The 20,021-nt window shown below is 36.7% G+C and overlaps 1 protein-coding gene across 1 annotated transcript in view; it reads right to left on the reverse strand.

Annotated features, from left to right (window-relative positions):
- SLC24A1 (solute carrier family 24 member 1) overlaps positions 1-20,021 on the reverse strand; it is a 40,823-nt gene that overhangs the window by 6,086 nt on the left and 14,716 nt on the right. Inside the window, exon 3 of the mRNA XM_031955355.1 lies at positions 2,901-3,833. Within this exon, the coding sequence (XP_031811215.1) occupies positions 2,901-3,833 (933 nt within the window). The remainder of the gene's footprint in view (positions 1-2,900; positions 3,834-20,021) is intronic.

Genomic DNA, 20,021 nt, shown 5'->3' on the forward strand with positions numbered 1-20,021 from the left:
AAAGAGTCAATTCCATCCCAGTGACTCATAGTTTTAAACAAGAACAAAAAAGTTAATAAACACTTTTTTTTTAATTGCAGAAGTGATTTTTTTAGTGTAGTAAAAACATTTTTCAGTACTACAGAAAAAAATGTATAAATGACTTTATAGCCTCCAAAAAACAATATCTCATATTGTATACTCAATATTGTTTGGAAAAGTCCCAATTATGAAACAATAATGAAAGGAAATATCTATTGTGCTCTTCTCCTAGATTCTCAAACTCCCTCCATCTATGCCAAATAAATATGCCAAGAAAGACATTTGCAATGTGAAGATTAGTCTCTAAGGGTCATATAAATACATTACTTTTAAAAGGAAGACCAGAGACTGATATTCAATGGATGTCCCAAAATTTAGTCATAAGTGAACTTTGTAATTAAAAAAAAAAACAAGGAAAACATTATAAGGCAATTTTTCTCTTCCTAAAATCCTTTAGTCGGTATTTTGAAATATTCATAACCATACACTTTAAATGTCTTTAATTTAATTACCCCCTCAAAAAAACCCTAAAACTTCTTTATGAAAGATTATAGCAAAAATTTCATTCTTCCTTCTCAACTTTCACTTTCAATATGATGTTTTGACCTTTCCTTAATTTCCAAACCACCTAGGAATCAAAAGAGTTCTTTGGAATTTTAAAAAAATTCTTTATCATATTTTCTTCATCATCTGTATGTAATAGTTCCTCTGTAGACCCCATGGGAAGTTAGAAAGAGAAGTTTGGAAGTGTAAAACATATATTTTTGACTCATAGTGACTTTATAGTCCAATAAAAATGCAAAGTCTTCAAATTAATGATTATCTAACTATACCTCTTCTAAATTATATTTGGAAAGGTAGGGTTTTTTTTAACCTAAGTATAAGATTTGTCATTTATTGCTATTAAATTTTATCTTCTTTTTGAACCTTAATTATTAACTATTCCAATTTATCATCTGCAAATTTAAGAAGCATACTATCTATTCCTTTATCCATATCATTGATAAAAATGTTGAATAGGGTAAAGAATAGCTATACAGATCACTAAAGACTTTTCTCTAGTCTAACACTAAATCACTGATAGATAGATACTCTTTGGATTCACAGAGCAGTTTTTGAAACAGAGTCCAAATGGAATTACATTAGGACATTATTTCTTCCTGGGAACTTGAGGTATCTAGAAGATAACAAAAGCTCTGTTTCAATATGATTCCAGGTACTAAGTTACTCTTTCAAATCCCAAAGGAAACTTCAGAAAAACTTTTGCACTACTGATCATCTTTTGGAATAACTCTCCTTAGAAATGTCTCTAGGATTAAGACATACATCTAATACCATTGAATCTATTGGTAGAATCTACCAATGAATCCCATTGAATTCTACTTACATGCAAGACTTAAACATTTAAAAGTATTAAAAAGATAAAAATAAAATAAAGTTTTCTCTCAATTATAAAGGAAAGATGAATTGTTTTTCGATTCAACAAATGGGAAGAATTATTGGGGAAAATAATATTCTTTATGATATAAAAATAAAAAAATTCTACATAGCAAAAATAATATTAAAAGAAAAATATTTATAGCAAATATAAAAGACAAATACTTGATCTTTAAAATGCATAAGATTTTGTCAAAAAGACATAGTGGTAATTCCTAGTCCATAATGAATAAATTGCCAAAGGATACAAAAAGACAATTTTGAAAAGAAGGAATATAATGGTGACCAATCAGTTTACAACTGCTCAATCTCACTAAGAATCAAAGTCAGATATATTAAGATAACTTTGAGATAAAATTTCACACCCATCAAAGTGGCAAATATAATCAAAAGAAATTAAACTCGATTTTAGTAGGATTGTAGAAGAACATATATTCCACACATTTGTTGATGGAACTAGAGATTTATAGAATCATTTTAGAGCTCAGTCCAATAGTGGTGAAATAATCATGCTCTCTGACCCAACTGTTCCACTGATAGGAATATACAGTGAAAGTGTTGTTTGTTTAAAGAACTGGTATTCGGGGCAGCTAAGTGGTACATTGGATAGAGCACCAGCCCTGAAGTCAGGAGGACCTGAGTTCAAATTTGATCTCACACACTTAATACTTCCTGGCTGTATGACTCTGGGCAGGTCATTTAACCCCAATTGCCTCAGGGGAAAGGAAAAAAAAAACTGGTATTTACAATAATAAATACCAAATGTAAAATACTTGATTAACATACATTTTCTCAATTGATCTTCACCATATTTTTAAAAGTTAAGCAGAAAAAACATTATTTTCCCCATTTGAACTATGAGGAAACCCAAAGTCATATGATAATTAGTGGTGGTGATAAAAGTGGAACATAGGTTTTCCTGACTCCTGGACTTTTTCTATTACACCATATCACCTGGAAATATAGAAGAGTGTATTCGCTATTATGACTAATAATAATATTGTTATGATTTTCTAAATGCCTTCAAATTACTCTATGATCTCATCTTATCCTCCTAATAGCTCTGTGAAATTAAAGGGAACAAATGGCATTTCCCTTTTTACAGATAGTGAAAACAAAGGCACAGGTTTTCAAATATTATCACTCTGGGAACCAGAACAAAATTCTATGACTCCTAACTCCTGCTTAAAGTATATTTAAGTCATACTCAGCTAATCTTTTATTTAAAGGGGTGTTTTTCTATGTGGTGAGGTCTCCAAAGTTGAAACTGTAACTTCAATGAATTTTTAATCAGGGCCTCCTTTCAACTCTAGAATTTGAAATATTCTGCCCACAAACATGAGTGGATGCATCTACTCTGCCTCTCAGGGGTGAGCCCTGGACACCTGAAAACTTCCATAAGACGTCTTTAAGGGACAGGAGTACAAGCAGAGATATCTTACCGGTCTCCTGACATCTGGAACTGTCAGCCACAGAGGGAAAACGATGGGTAAAATGAAGAGATAAATGGCCTGTTTAGTTTTTGTTTCAGGCCATTCTAGTGTCAGAGGCTCCTCATTTTCTTCTTCCTCTTCCTCTTCATCTTCTTCCTCATCCTCATCCTCATCTTCACTGCCATCCTCACCTTCTTCTTCACCTTCTTCACCTTTTTCTTCACCTTCTTCAACTTTTTCTTCACCTTCTTCTTCACCTTTTTCACCTTCTTCTTCATCTTTTTCTTCACCTTCTTCACCTTTTTCACCTTCTTCTTCATCTTTTTCTTCACCTTCTTCACCTTCTTCTTCACCTTTTTCTTCACCTTCTTCACCTTTTTCTTCACCTTCTTCACCTTTTTCTTCACCTTCTTCTTCAACTTCTTCTTCACCTTTTTCTTCACCTTCTTCTTCACCTTTTTCTTCACCTTCTTCTTCACCTTCTTCTTCACCTTTTTCTTCACCTTCTTCTTCAACTTCTTCTTCACCTTTTTCTTCACCTTTTTCTTCACCTTCTTCACCTTCTTCTTCACCTTCTTCTTCACTTTCTTCTTCAACTTCTTCACCTTCTTCACCTTCTTCTTCACCTTCTTCACCTTTTTCTTCACCTTCTTCTTCACCTTCTTCTTCACTTTTTTCTTCACCTTTTTCTTCACCTTTTTCTTCACCTTCCTTTACACCTTCTTTTCCACCTTCATCTCTTTCTGCATCTCCCTCTCCATGGTCTTCTTTACTCTTCTTCTCTTCTTCCTCTATACCTTGACCTTGACTTTTCCCTTGAATTTCATCTCTGTCCTGTCCTTGGGGTTCATCTTCATTTTTTTCTCCTTCTTCATTTCCATCCAGAACTTTATCTTTACCTTCACCTTCACCTTTATCCTCTCCTGCAGCAGCTGCATCCTCCTGCAAATCAAAATCAACATAAACATTGGTTAGGGACTTGAATCAACACATTCAGACTCCCAAATACCCAGCACTTCTGGTCTTTGGAACTTGTCACTTTAAAGCCTGAATATCAGTAGCAACCTGATCTCTTTTCCAAGTAGTTTTTTCCCTTATGCCATCTTCTATTTTTTCATAAATAACATGAAAGGTTTGGGCTGAATGATCTCTAAGGTTGCTCCAGCTCTTTCGGTAATTCTGTAATCTTCTGAAGCCTCATATTGAGTGTATATTTGGTCTCTCAAAAATATGTACTGAGTACTAAATATGTGCTAAAGGCATCATTTCCAGCACTTATATCTTGCTGTGGTGGAGTGGGGGTTTCACAGACTGATGCACTGACACTAATAAGTAGATATGATCGCACATATTTAAAGAGGACATTAAATAACAAAATATTAATATTAGTAAGTAGGGCTATTGACTAAGAATGGGAATGGAAGTGAAAATTGTATGTCTAGATCAAACACTAAATTTGAGAAAAAGAGATCTTTCTCTTTCTAATGGGAATTATCTGATGCTACCATATCTTTTTAAAGTAGTAGATATTTTAGAATCATAAAAAGTGGCTTTTGAAAAGCCACTCAATTCCCTAAGAGAACTTTTGAGTGGGATGTCATGAAGAAGGAGCACAATGGAGGTTTATGTTGGCAAAGCTCAGTTAATATATAAACAAAATTTATCAATTAAATGTGTATTTAAAGAGCTAAATATTTCAGGAAAATGGACCAGGATCCAAAGGAACAAGATTAGGACTTCCAGAAACCAAGGCTATAAGTCTGTCCAAGAAAGATGGAAGAGACCAATTTGAGAAAACTTGAAGCTCAGTGAAGAAATCTTGAGGACTAATCAATTCAACAAACATTTACTAAGTATCTATTATGTTCAAGGTATTCTTCTAGGCCCTGACTCAGAGATTTCAAAGAAAAACCCTACCTTCAAGCTGTTGAAGAAGAGAAGAATATATAATATATACCCACATCACTAAATGCAAGGTATTTGAGGAGGGAAAGATCCCCCAATAATTCAGAAGGATCAAAGAACACTTTGGGAAGATTTTTTCAGTAATTTTGAGGAGTATCTAACTCTTTATGACTCCATATGGGATTTTCATGGCAAAAGTAATTAAACTGGCTTATCATTTCTTTCTCCAGCCCATTTTACATATGAGGAAACTGAGGCAAACAGGGTTAAGGTACTTGCTCAGGATCACACAAGTATTAAGTATCTGATGCTGGATTTGAACTCAAGTCTTCCTGACTCCAGATCTGGTGCTCTACCCAATATGCTGCCAGCTCTTGTTGTTGCTTCTTGTTGTTGGTTCTTTGTTTTCAAAGAGGACCTAGCTAACTGAGCCTTGAAGGAAGATAAGAATTTTGAGAGGGAGATATAAGGGAGAGGTGCATTCCAGGCGTGGGGGATGATTTCTACAAAGGAATGGGAGCAAGAGATGGGATGCTGAGTTTGAGAACTGGCAATCTGGTTTCACTGAATCATAGAATTTAAGAAGGTAAGTAATGTGAGATAAAGATGGAGGGAGATTTAGGACCCAGAGTATGGTTGGGCTTTAAATGCCAGGTTGAAGAATCCAGATGTTTTATTCTAGAAGTAAAAAGATACAACCGAAGGCATTCAAATAGATTAGTGATGGAATCAGAACCGTGCATTAAATAGATTACTCTGGCAATCATGTAGAGGATGGATGGAGAAAGGCGAGACTAGAAGCAAAGGAAACTATTAGGAGTCTATAGCAATCCTCCAGGCAAGAGGTGATGAGGACTTGAATTAGGGTGATGGCTGGGTGAGTAGAAAAAAGGCACCCAATGCCAAGAGATGGTTATGAAAACAGAATCAACAGTACAAGGAAATTCATTGGTTGTAGAAAGATTCAAGGATGACTCAACAGGATAGCTACCTATGGAATTGCCATCCTCCATGAGAATTAGGTGGAGAGCACAGAACGGAAAAAAAAAGGCTAAGTACCCCTAATTGTGCCAAACAAGTCAATTATTTTGTCCCTAAGCCATAGAAAAGTCTTGTTTGGGTATAATTTCATTGAGTCAGTTTTCTTATTTTGTTTTATTTTTCCTTTAGGCAAGGATGGTCAGAGCACTAGTTATGTCTCAGAACTCCTAAAAGGTGAAAATATATAAGTAAAAAGCAGAATTTGGCCATGATGATTAATTCTTTCTCATCTGAGGCATTTTCTCATAATGACTGTTCTAATTCATCGGGGGAATTATTCTGATCTGGTGAGAATGAGAGAAACCCCAGGATATGCTGAAGGTATCATCAAGGTAGAACACGAAGTAGTACGAGTGGAGCCAAGGGGCAGCATGACAATATGCTCGGAATACTTTCTACAATACCTCAAGAATTCATGACGACTATGGGCTGACCAGTGCAGATCAAAAATCCCCTAGCAACCTGGTGATCTTTAAAAGCTTCTTTGGCCAAGAATGGGATGAACCTTTCAGAACTCCACTGGATCTTGGAGAACAGACAGATGATGTGGATCCATGCTCAGAAACTTTTCTGACGTGATAGGGCATACCCAAACCTGCTTCCCTAGCCATCAAAAGGGTGACCATCCCAGGGTCACTTACCATGATGAAACATTTATTGGGGTTGCATCTTAGGAAGGAAATACACTCAAGGATAGGAAGAAGTATGGCATGAGCCTACAAACTGACTCCAGGCCAATGAGCAGAGTCCTCCCTCCTGTTTGGAAGACAACATAAAGTAATACATTCCTTACAGCTCCATCTAAAGATATGATAACTCCAGAGGAATTACCTAGGAAGATTTCGATACAGTGGAAAAAATATTGTGTCCAGAGTCAGGGGTAAGGGGGTCTGGGTTCAAATCCCATCCTGGCTAAACACACTCCACTCCATTGATGACATTATTCCCTTGGGTCAACTAATCCCAATACTTTCCCAGTCTCCCCAATGCCCACATTCTTTCTTCACTCTCCACTAGCCCCATCCTCAATTTTCAAAATCTCTAATTTCTGTAGTCACAGCATATGTCAACAGGGAGATGGAGTAATGAGGGATTCCTTTCTCTCCCTCAGCCAACTCTATAATGAGGAGGTTGGACTTTGATAATTTATAAGGTCCCTTTATACTTTAAGACTCCCTGACTCTCAATTTAATGGTTTCTTTTCTGAATGGCTTATGTGTACAATCACCAGCAACAACTGTGTAACTCTGAGTATTTACCCAGAACCAATTGTATGCATAATGATGAAATAGATCCCAGACCTTCTTCCCCAAAATCTCTCTTCAGGAATTCAGCATTGTCTCATTGCTCAAGTTCTGATCTTTCCCAGAACAGAGGATCTAACGAATTCATTCACAATAAAGTGTTAAAGAGTAATATATTAATCCTCCCCTTGTACAATTGCATTTTAAAAGAGAATGTAAGGCGGGAGTCCCAATGGGGTTTTTTTGATGCGTTGCATCAAGGACCCCTTTGACAGGCTGGTGAAGCTTATGGACCCTTTTTTTCAAAATAACATTTTTCAATGCATAAAATAAAATACAGAAATATACAAAATAAGAAAAATAGATTGAAATATGTTTATCCACTTTTTTTAAAGCAAAGTCTTAGCCCCTCCTGGCCTTGGGCAACATATTTCTCAAAGGAATGAATCTCTAACAGGATTTTAGGCAAAAAAAAAAAAAGTAGGTAAGATTTGGTCCAAAGAAGTCTTCATCCCTAGAATCACATCACATAGGTGATTGAAACTACCTTCCAGAATGCAATAAACACTGAACCTGGGTTCTAATCCAGGTTCTGACCCTAACTAGTTCTGAGATGGGATAGGAATTAGCTATGTAGTGTCCTTGATATAGGCAACTCCCAGGAGAGGAAATGTCCTCTACCAATGACAGTAGAAGACCATTTTCTTTGCAAATTATAGTCTAAGAGAGTTTCCTAGAACAATGAGAAGTTTGGTGATTTGTTCTGGGTCACACAATGAGTCCAGAATGAGTCAGAAGTTGGATCTCTGGTCTTTCTGACTTCAAGGTGGGATCTCTTAATGACTTCCTACCTCTTAAGTAGCTTTGGGACTTTGGACACAAAATTTAATTAAGTAAACTTTCTAGGACTTAAGGTTGCCAACATGAAAAATCAGAGGGCTGGACTTGGATAATTTCTAAGGTCCCTTCTTGCTTGCAAATGCTATAACTATGGCTCTACCTCCTAGTTCAACTATGTGACAAGTCTGGACCCAACCATACCTGCCCATCAAGGGTTGGTTCATCATGATCTTTGGCAGCGCGCACAACAGAAGCTGGAGAAACTTTGACTGCTGGGAGCTCATCGGGCTCTGCAGGTTCTTCCACTTTAAAGGACAAAATGTGAAAGGACACAGGTTTGCATGATGCAGAGCAGCTGAAAGAATGGGAAGAGTCTGGGTAGACTCAGAGCAGACTCTGACTTCCTGCCTAGAGGTTTCAGGGTATCCCTGGGGATTCTATCTGATGCAGAAAGTAAAACCACGAAAATGAACCAACTCCTTGGTCCTCCCCAAACTAGAGAATAGCTAGGAAACCACAGTTTCAGTCTGTCTTGCATACAGCATTTTCAGACTGATTCCAGCCAAAGATATAATAAGTAAGGGGAAGAGAGGAAGACCAAGAGTCCCCAGAAAGCAATCTACCTGACCACTACCCCTACCCCAACCCTTTTAACTCTGTGAAAAAGACTGAACAAAAGCAATGAAGGAAAATGGTCAATTCTACCAACTGTCAGAAAAAACAAAGAGTCCATTGTTATTTATGTTTTAAGTATTTCTGATTTGGTAAAATTGAATTGATTAGATTTTATAACACTTCCTGGAGAAAAAAGAGAGCCAAGTAACCTGAGCAGATCAGGGGAAAAAACAAACAAATCAACCAACCTTGGGGAAAATGTTATATAACATATAATTTGGAAATGATCATTTAAGCCTAATAATCCAGCTTTCCCTTCCTCTTCATTTCCAAGTTTCTTTAAAAGGAAATTTGTATCCCTAATGTCATTTCTTCCCTACTTATTCCCAATCTGGCCTCTACCCCAGATCAAATCTAAGATTCTCATGTATGTATTCTTTCAAAGATCATTAATAGCATCCCAATCACCAAATTAAACGTGTCTTTTTGGCCCTTATCCTCCTTATTGTCCCTACTGTTGACCCCTCTCTTCTAGTGGATGCTCTCGCCTCCCTTAGCTTGGTTCTCTTCCTGCTTTTCTAACCATGTCTTCTTTATCTTCTTCCTGGGTTCTTTGTCTTCTTGTTCACCTTTTAATGTGTTTCCCAAAATTCTGTCCTTGAGTCTCCTCTCCCCTGACAATATCATCAAGTGCTACCTCTAGGCTGAAGACTCATAAATCTATACTTATTGACCCAAATTTCCAATAACCCACAGGATGTCCCACCATTTAAAATATATGTTTAAAATCTACTCTACATGGTGCAGTGGATAGAGCACCAGCCCTGAAGTCAGGAGGACTTGAATTCAAATGTAGTCTCAGACACTTAACACTTCCTAGCTCTGTGATCCTGAGCAAGTCACTTACCTCCAATTGCCTCAGCTTAAAAAAAAATTTACTCTATTTTCTTTCCATTTAAACCTGCCCCAACCTGCTTCTTTTCCTAACTTCACTATATCTCTCTAGACATCACCACTGATCTGGCCCCCTATGTTCATAAATAAGTCTTCTTTGACTTCTCCATCTACCTCATTTCTTATATCTGAGTAACTATCAAGTCCTATCAGTTCTACCTTCAAAGAATACATCATCATCCATCCAACTTATTTTCACTCCCACCAGCTGGCTACAGATTGTAACCACCTCTTACCAACCATTTCAATGGTGTCACTAACTTTTCTTCACCTCTCCCCCTTCTAAAGCAGTGAGCTTCCGTCATTCTTAGGCATGAATCTTATCATTTCATTCCCCTATTCAGAAATCATTAGTGGTCCCTGCAGTAAATGCCAAACTCAGTTATTTAATACCTTTAACAATCTATCACCACACTTTGTTTTCAGATTCAATTTCCCCAAAAAACTCCTCACATACTCTTAAGCTCTGACCAAACTAGCTTGTTCCTTGCCTCCCAAATGCACCGTGTACCTTCTACCTATTTGCTTTTCCTCTGATTTCTCCCTATGTGAATATGCTTCTTCCTTTTTAAAAAGCTTATCTCAAATGTTTTTTCATCCCATTAAGCTTTACAAGTCACAAATATCAGTTAATATTATCGTAAATATTTATCGAGGGAAAAAAGAAAGTAAATATTTATCAGGTCAATAAATGATCAGGCCAAAGCCCAATGAACCAAGTTCAAAAATTCAAAACACTTCACAAAGAAGTTTGTTTTTTTATCTCTTTAATCCACATTAATAAACATTTCTACAAAAACCTAGACAACCAATCAAATAATAAATCAAACCCTAATGTGTAGCACTTGCTGATTTCTAAGAGATAAATGTTCACACCGCTCCCTTGAATTTTTAGGTACTGGCTTTAGCACAGCACTAATAATTATCATAATTACATATTGAGGGAATAAAGAATGCGACAAAACCCTGTGAACTGTCTTGGAATTCAAAACTTAAAAATTGGGGGCTGGGGCAGGGAAATAGATCTGAGGACTCAAAGTAGTAGTAAAGTAGTTGTAAACAGGCACAACCCTATAGCACTACAAAGTTAACTAGTCATTAGGTTCTGAGTATGTCACTACCTTTCCTGTAAACAAGACTAATGGCATCTCTCAGACTGAAACTGGAAGTGTCCAGTAGAAACATGGAACTTTAAATTGAGTATAATAGGGGACTGGCAAATACATGCACTACCAGATTCCATTTCTATTAAGAACCAGGCACACAAAGACATAAAGAAAGCCCCTACCCTCAAGGAGGTTACATTCTACTAGAAAAATAATACAACATGTACAAAGGGAAGTAAAAACAGAGTTTTTATGAAATAAACATCTTGCAATTGTTAAAAAAAAAAAAAGAAATGTGAGTAGTTGTGGCTAGACTATGTTTTAATTCTATCACAAATAATACTTCTTATGTGCATTCAAGCACAGTCTCCATTCTCAAGGATTCTGTCCAGGCTAATAGAAGAATGAAATTTGTACACAAATAAGAATTCAGACTACAAAAGACCCTCCTGAAAGCTAGGTGACCTTCAGAAAGGAACCCAGTGAAAAATGGAAAGTAATTTGGCAGAAATCATATACTACATTGTGTTAAAAAAAAAAAAAAAGATTAAAAAGATACATAGTGTAAATATAAAAGGTCACATCATCTTAAAAATAGGGGAGGCAGAAAAAGACACCTTTACATAACTATAAGTAAATAGAGAATTCTTAGCTAAACATAGGATAAAACTAATCATAGAAAGCAAAATGGACAGTTTTGATTTTGTAAAAATTTGAAAGGTTTTGAATGAACAAAATGAATGTAGCTAAAATTGGAAGAGAACTAATTAAGTGTAGGGAACCTTCTGAGCAATTATTTCTGATTGATGTCTAATCGTCAAGATATGTAGAAAATCAATGTTAATATATAAGAATAAAGTACATTCTCCACTGTGTAATAAATTACAAGATATGAAGCAACAATTTTCAAAAACATAAATCCAATTAATCAAAAAGCATTTATTAAGGGATAGCAATGTACCAAACACTATCCTGGGTGCTAAGAACACAAATATAAAAAATAAAACAAGTGCATGAATAAGTAGTTAGTAAGTAAAAGTGATTAAATACAAAATAGTTAAATACAAGGTTTCCAAAGGAGGGTATGAAAAGTCTCAGAAAATATACATGCAAAAGACGATTCTTCACATTTTATGAACTCATGCAAAATAAAATGAGCAGAAGAACAATGTATATAGTAACAGCAATATTATAAGAATGATCAACTGTGAAAGACTTAGCTACTCTGATCAAAACAATGATCCAAGACAATTCCAAAGGACCAATGTTGAAAAAATGCTACTTGCAGAGCCACAACTAATAAACTCTGAATGCAGACAGAAGCATACTTTGTTTAACTTTATTTATTTTTATTGTTTTATTTTCTTTGTGTTTTCTTTTGCAACGTGGCTAATTGGGAAATTATGTTTTGCATGACTTCACACAATCACTATCAAATTGCTTGCCTTCTCAAAGAGGCAGGGAAGGACAGAAGAGAGGGAGAGAATTTGGAACTCAGAGTTTTTTTTTTAATACTTGTTAAAATTTTTTACATTTGAGAAATATTTAATGAAATAAATAAAAAGATGGTGCTTCAGCTCAGTCTTCAAGAAAAAGAGGGATTCTATAAAAGGGAGGTAAAGAGAAAGTTCATTTCAGGCATGCAGAGTGGTCAGTGAATTTTACAATAGTGTATGACATCAAGAGACAAAGCAATTCTACCTCTTCTGATCTTCTTCTTCCAATTTTCCCCCTTCCCTATCCTCTCCACCACAGGCAAACACAGAGCTCTCTCCACTGAGAGACTGGTCTTAGTCACTTTGGAGCTGTGACCCTCTCCTGACTTCCTTCTTGATGTTGCTTCCCTCCAAGTCCCTTTTCTCAGCCGTAGGGATTCAACTCTTTAGTCTCAATCCCCTCTGACCTCTTCCTCACCTGCAGATCCTATAATCCAGTTAAATCAAGTAAGCTCTTCACCGGGCCATGTCGGTGACCCCAGACAGAGAGGCCAGGCCATTCCAGAACTGTGGCCTGGAGGCAAGGGCTTCTTCTTCCCAGATGCCCCTGGTTAGAATCCCAGATGCCCCTGGTTAGAATCCCAGACTTAGAAAGTGACAAGAACTTATCCAAGAGTCTCATGAAAGAGCCATGATTCTGAGCGCAGGTCCCACTCCCTACCCTCTTCTCCCTCCAACACACAATACCATTGATTCTGGATTCAGAAATTGAGATTTTACCTTTTTTTTTTTTTTAAATGAAGCTAACCCTTGGACTTTTCACTACCAGTGTAGCTTTTCCCTTAGAAATTTTCAGGAGAGAATTGTTGGTGCCTTAGGTTTGAGCTACTTGAAAAAATGCATTGATATGTCATTATCTGTTTTTTAAAAATCTAAGATGTTATATTTTTACCATGTATAGATATTGGATTACTTGCCATCTAGAGGATGGGGTGGGGGGAAGGGGGGAAAATTGGAACACAAGGTTTTGCAAAAGTCAATGTTGAAAAATTATCCTTGCATATGTTTTGAAAATAAAACACTTCAATAAAAAAAAATAAAAAATTGATTGGTTTTGTAATGTTTGGGCTAGCTTTCTGGAGGACCTCAGGATCAACCCCAGTCCTTAGTCTTAGTGGAGAACTGATGAAGGCAGGAGAGCTGCCATGAGACTGGTCAAAGATGGAATAAATTATTTCCAGTCTTTCTCAGCCCTTAAATACCCTATCACAATTACATCATTGCAGCATAGTGAGTATGTGTGAACTAGAGAACATTTACATCACCATGCTAAGTACTAAGTATATATGTGAACTAGAGAACCATCATCTCATCAATTCCACTGAGTTGACACTTTGTTCCAAGTATACTTCTCCAGAGCCCTCTACAATTTAAAATTAGAAAAGAAGTACAGAAAAAGAAAAGAAAAAAGTAGAAAAAATCTTAGATGTTATATATATGCTATTAAAGTCAATTCAAGGCCTCAACTCGGGCTGAAGCTGACCATATTTGAAAACAATGCTAGAAGAGCATAAGTTCAAGTAAAAAAATGGAAATAATAATAGTGCACCCTCAAGGAGAGCTTTAAGGTTTAAAAGTTGCTCCATCCCCATTACCCCATTTTATAAATGATGAAACAGAGAGAGATTACTTTACTTGCCTATCGGCACAGTAGATGTGTGGGACAGGAAGATTCTAAATCAGACCTTTTTTTTTTTAAATTATAGCTTTTTATTGATAAAACATATGCGTGGATAATTTTTACAGCATTATCCCTTGCACTCACTTCTGTTCCAATTTTTCCCTTCCCTCCCTCCACCCCCTCCCCTAGATGGCAGGCAGTCTCATACATGTTAAACATGTTAAAGTTAAATCAGGCCTTCTTGACTTCAGATGTGACACTCCACCTACTATAACAGACTGAAGAGATGATTTGGGCAGACGTAGTGAAGCCTATTGTGTGTTTTCTGAATGCCTGAGAATCAGCCTGACTAAAAGCCTTACTATCTCCAGAAGCTTGGCCACTAGCATTTTTTAGCCTCAGCTACCCATAAAATTCTTTATTGATGGAAGAGAATAACCAAATAGAAGAAATAATGGACCTTGGTGTTCAATTCAGGAGCAGTTCAGAGGAACCCACAAGATAGGATTCCCAAAGTGATATGTGGCTGCCAATTGATCATAGGCTTAGAACTAGAGGATCTTCATCCACTGCTCTGTCTCCTTTCATTTTACAAATGTGAAAACTGAGATTTGAAGTAAAGAAGTAACTTGTCCAAGATCACATTTATAATGACAGAGTCTAGGATTCGTATTCTTGTTCTGAGAGCTAGTTCTCCTACTGTCCATGATGCATTATTCCCTATCCCTATTTATTTCATACACATAAAAATAAATCAGATGTTCATTGGAGAAAGGTGATTGCTTTCCTGACTCTACTCCATCTAAGTCCAGAGTAACTTGACCATAGTGTTTCTTCATCACTTGCCCATCAATTAAGGAAAAATTGAACAAGTTGTAGATATGAATGTAATAAAATGCTATAGTGCTATAAGAAATGATGAGCAAACAGATTTTATAAAAACCTGAAAAAACTTACATAAATTGAGGCAAAGTAAGGTGATCAGAACCAGGAAAACACTGCACACAATAACAGCAACATTGTCCGATGATGAACTATGAATGACTTAGCTCTTTTCAGCAATATAATGATCCAAGACAATTTCAAAAGACTCATGCTGGAAAATGATATCCACATTCAAAGAAAGAATTGGTGGATTCTGAATGCAGATAGAAGCATACTATTTTCACTTTTTAAATTTTTTTGTGCCTTTTTCTTTTAGCCCATTCTTTCACAATATGACTTAAATGGAAATATGTTGTATATGATTGCACATACATAACTGATATCAAATTGCTTACAGTCTTAGGAAGGGGGAAGAGATGGAGGGAAGGAGAAAATTTAAACTCAAATTCAAAAAAATAAATATTAAAATTTATCTTCACATGCAATTGGAAAAAATTTAAATAAGAGTAAGAAAAAATCATTACTCACTTTAACTGATAAACTTCTATTTCCAACTTTTTCCTGACAATTGCCTCTTTTCTTAGGAAAATAAGGTCCTGTGCTGGGGAGATCAAGAGAGGATAACTCCAATTTTGAGTATCCTTGACTTAAATCACAAGCCAAAAGAGCTTTGGTTAGTGACCAGAGTGAAGACTTCCCATCTGGACAGAGGCAGAGCTTATGCCCCCAGAGCCACAGTGAAAGAGAGCCCTCAGAGCTGGTTGGAGAGGCTTGCTGAGAATTTTTCTCAAATTCTGGTGGTAGAGGGGAGAATTGGGTTCTTGGGGAAAGGGGAAGGACAGAGGGAGGAAGCTTTGATGAGGTATTTGAGTTCAGTTTCCTGTGACCTTTAGAAAGTTTATAATTCAGACACTACCTTTACCCTCAAGGCAAAAAACCTTGGGCCCTTGATCTCAACTTCTGTCTCCTGCAGGAACTTGCTCCCTTTGATCATCCCTTTTCTTTCCCTAATTTTTATCTTTTTCTTAAACATGGGTTCTTTCTCTGTTACTTACAAATGCTCCTGGATCTCCCTCATATTTAAAAACTTCACTCAATGAAGGCAAAATCAGGGGTTATGAGATAGTAGAATAAATGGCATTATAAGCTGAGTTATTTAAACTCATTATATATATATATATATATATATATATATATAATAAACACATGATATATAAGTACCTCACTATATATATAAAAACCACACACACCCCCTTTTTTTTTTGCTAGAGAAAGGAATATTATTGTTTCTTTGGCCTACATCAAGTCAAGGATTATACCAACTAATTTCTTAAACCAGTTTGTTTTCTATAGTATAATGTGTTTTTTAAAGCACCCAGGCTTGACGTTTTTAATCAGAACTCTAAAAATCATTATTAAAAATATTGCTATTCAAAAATGTTTGTGGCAGCCCTTTTTGTAGTGGCAAAAGACTGAAAATGGAGTAGGTGATCATCAGTTGGAGAATGGCTGAACAAATTATGGTATATGAATGTTATGGAATATTATTTTTCTGTAAGAAATGATCAGCAGGATGATTTCAGAGAGGCTTGGAGAGACTTACATGAACTGATGTGAAGTAAAATGAGCAGAACCAGATCATTATAAATAGCAACAGCAAGATTATACAATGATCAATTCTGATGAACATGGCTCTGGTCAACAATGAGGTGATTCAGACCAGTTACAATGGTCTTGTGATGAAGAAAACCATCTGTATCAGAGAGAGGACAGTGGGAACTGAATGTGGACCACAATATAGTATTTTCACTCTTTTTTTTATTTGCTTGCAATTTATTTTCCTTCTCACTTTTTTTCCTTTTTGACCTGATTTTTCTGGAGCAACATGATATTTGTGGAAATACCTATAGAGGAATTACATATGTTCAACATATAATGGATCACTTGCCAACTGGGGAAGGTAGTAGGGGAAGGAGGGTAAAAAACTAGAACACAGGGTTTTGTAGGGGTAAATATTGAAAATTATCCATGTATATATTTTGAAAGTAAAAAGATTTAATTAATAAAAAAAATTTGCCGTTCAGTAGCATCCACCCATTCATGACTCTGTGTGGGATTTTCTTGGCAAAGACACAGAAGTAGTTTGCCATTTCATCAGTAGATGAAGGTAAACGGAAGTTAAGTTATTTGCTCAAGATCACATAGCTAGTGAGTGACTGAGGCTAGATTTGAATTCAGATATTCCTGAAGCACTTTATCCACTGAGCCACTTAGGTACTTCCATAAAAATAATATTACTTAAAAAAAAACCCTTCACTTGGCTCTACAATCTCTTCAAAATATAGTCCTATTTCTCTCTTCCTTTTTAGCTTGTTGCCTCCACTTTCTCAACTTCACTCAGTTGTCGACCGTTTGCAGTCTGGCTTGTACTCCCAGGATTCAATTGAAATGGTTTTCTCAGAGATCAGCAATGATCACTTTACTACAAAATCAAATGACCTTGTCTCAGTCCTCCTTCTTCTTGATCTCTCTCTATAGGATTTGATACCATCAACTACTTCCTTCCTGATACCCCTGATTACCTCTGTCCTCCTACCTGGGTTTTTGTGACACCCTTCAGTCTGAGTTCTCTTTCTTCCTATCAGCCTGATCTTTCTGTCTCCCTTATAGGTTCCTATCCTGCTCCTTGATATACTGTCAGTCCTGGGTCTTCTCTTATCTCTATGTTGCAGATATCACCGGCCCTCACCTCTCAGCTCTATTAAATGATTCCAAAATCTATGTTCACAGCCTGCCTATTTTAACTACTTTAGCCTATCAGTTTTTCTGAGCTCTAGTCCTTTATCTCCAATTGTGTGTTTGATAATTCTACCTGGATGTGCCGTAGGCATCTGGAACACTATCTGCCCAAATCAGAGCTTATTATCTTTCTCCCTAAATCCATTCCTCCTAACCTTTCTTATTTCTGCTGGAAGCAAGTTAGACCATCAAATTTGAAATCTAAGCATCATCCTTGATTCATCAGTTTCCCTCTCCTCATCCCCATAAATATCTATTGCCAACTCTTACTGATTCTACTCCTCTACATTTCTCCTTTCCTAATACACATGCCACAGTTACCTGAATCCAAGTCCTCATCTCTCTCCTGGACTACTGTGATAGTCTCCTTATCCTGCCAGCTGATCTTCAGAACCTTCCTAAGACAATTCAAATGGAAGCGGTTCAGTTTCCTGGTGTGGCGCCGGTTTGGTGGGTATACAACAAATGAGCACAATACAATGGGTTATCAGTAGACCTTCAGTTTGGCGGTCAGTCTAATACCTCTTCTCTCCCACACTTTCATCCCGAGCCTCCCAAACTCGGTGCTAGCTCTGGCAGTGCATGTGTCAGTCTCATTATCATTGTGGACGTCCCTGGAAATATGCTGCCATGGTAAGTAAACTTATCCACAGCATTCAAAATGTCACCATTTTCTGTAACTAAGGGCTCCACAGAGGGATGGTGTGGTGCTGACTGGTGGAGGACCTGTGTTTTCTAGGTGTTGATTGTTAGACCAAAATTAGTACAAGCAGCAGAGAATCGATCCATGCTCCATTGCGTCTTAGCTCAGGAGGCTGCATTGAGTGCACAATCACCTGCTGAGCATTCCAACTCAACTGCAGAGGGCACAACTCTGTTAGGCTGGCCATATTGTTCGAATGCCAAATGTGCCAAAAAAACTATTTTATGGAGAATTCACATAGGACAAATGCTCACAAGGTGATCAGAAAAAATGACACATGACAGTCTCAAGGTCTCTCCTAAGAATTTTAGAATTGGTTTATGACATGGGAGACGCTGGTACAAGTCAGCCCAGCATGGTGTGCCCTCATCAGAGAGTTTGCTACACTCTATGAGCAAAGAAGAATTGAATTAGCTCAGAAAACAATACAAAATGTTCAAAGTTAGAGAATCTACCCCAAATGTTCATAGGGACTATTCATTCTGAGCTCATATTGGTCTCATCAGTCAATCAAACACGCTAGCTTGACTCTAACATAGTGATGTCATTTTGGTTTTCTTAGAGAATTGAAGGACAACAACCAACCAATCATCTCCCAGTTACTTTTCTAAATGGTCCTAATCCAATCTCTCATCTCTCCAACTTATCTTCTACATCAGAGCACCCAGGCCTGCAACACTCCCAAGTGAAGCCTGAACCAGATTAAAATGTAATTAGGAACTATTTAATAAAATAAATAAAAACACAATTAAAACATATATCATGTTAATATATGGTTTTCTAAGTCAAAATATGGTCCCACAGGGATCCTTATGTATGGACTATTGGCCCCCATTTCTATTTGACTTTAACACTATTGCTCACAGAGCTGCCAAATTGATGATCCCAAAGCACAAGTGGGACAGGGTCACTTCTCTGCTCACTATATTCTCAGTGATGCCTCAGAGAGAAAATATAAACCCCTCCACTGGCATTTAAAACTCTTCCAAATATTATTGTTCTGTAAGAAATGACCAACAGGATGAATACAGAGAGGCTTGGAGAGACTTACATAAAGTGATGCTAAGTGAAATGAGCAGAACCAGGAGATCATTATATACTTCAGCAATGATACTATATAAAGATGTATTCTGATGGAAGTGGATTTCTTTGACAAAGAGACCTAATTCAGTTCCAATTGAACAATGATGGACAGAAGCAGCTACACCCAAAGAAAGAACCCAAAGAATGAATGTAAACTGTTTGCATTTTTGTTTTTCTTCCCGGATTATTTCTACCTTCTGAATCCAATTCTCCCTGTACAACAAGAGAACTGTTTGGTTCTGCACACATATATTGTATCTAGGATATACTGCGACATATTCGACATATATAGGACTGCTTGCCATCTAGGGGAGGGGGAAAAATCGGAACAGAGGTGAGTGCAAGGGATAATGTTGTAAAAAAATTACCCTGGCATGGGTTCTGTCAATAAAAAGTTGTTATAATAAAAATAAAATAAAATGAAATGAAAACTCTTCCAAATCTGTCTCCAGCTTTTTTTTTTTTTTTTTTTTTTTTTTTTGGCTAGTTATACATTATTCTCTCTCATTTGTTTTACTCACAGGCTCAGTGACCCAACTCAATTGACTTTCTTGATATTCTCCACTTACCAAATCCCATCTCCTACCTCCTTGTCTTTGCTCAGGCTATCCTCCATCCCTTGAATGTTCTCTCTTTTCAGCTCCACCTCTTGGAACCTCAGTCTCTTTTCCAGGCTAATCCCAGGGGCTTTTTCCTCTAAGCAGTCTTTTTCAGTTCTCTCATTTATTAATATTTATTTTATATATCTCTGCTTTATATACTATAAGCATCATAGTAAAACCCAAAAATATTTATTTATTTTGCTGAGGCAATTGGGGTTAAGTGACTTGCCCAGGGT

Source organism: Sarcophilus harrisii, chromosome 2, assembly GCF_902635505.1.
Source record: "Sarcophilus harrisii chromosome 2, mSarHar1.11, whole genome shotgun sequence".
Taxonomy (NCBI): domain Eukaryota; kingdom Metazoa; phylum Chordata; class Mammalia; order Dasyuromorphia; family Dasyuridae; genus Sarcophilus; species Sarcophilus harrisii.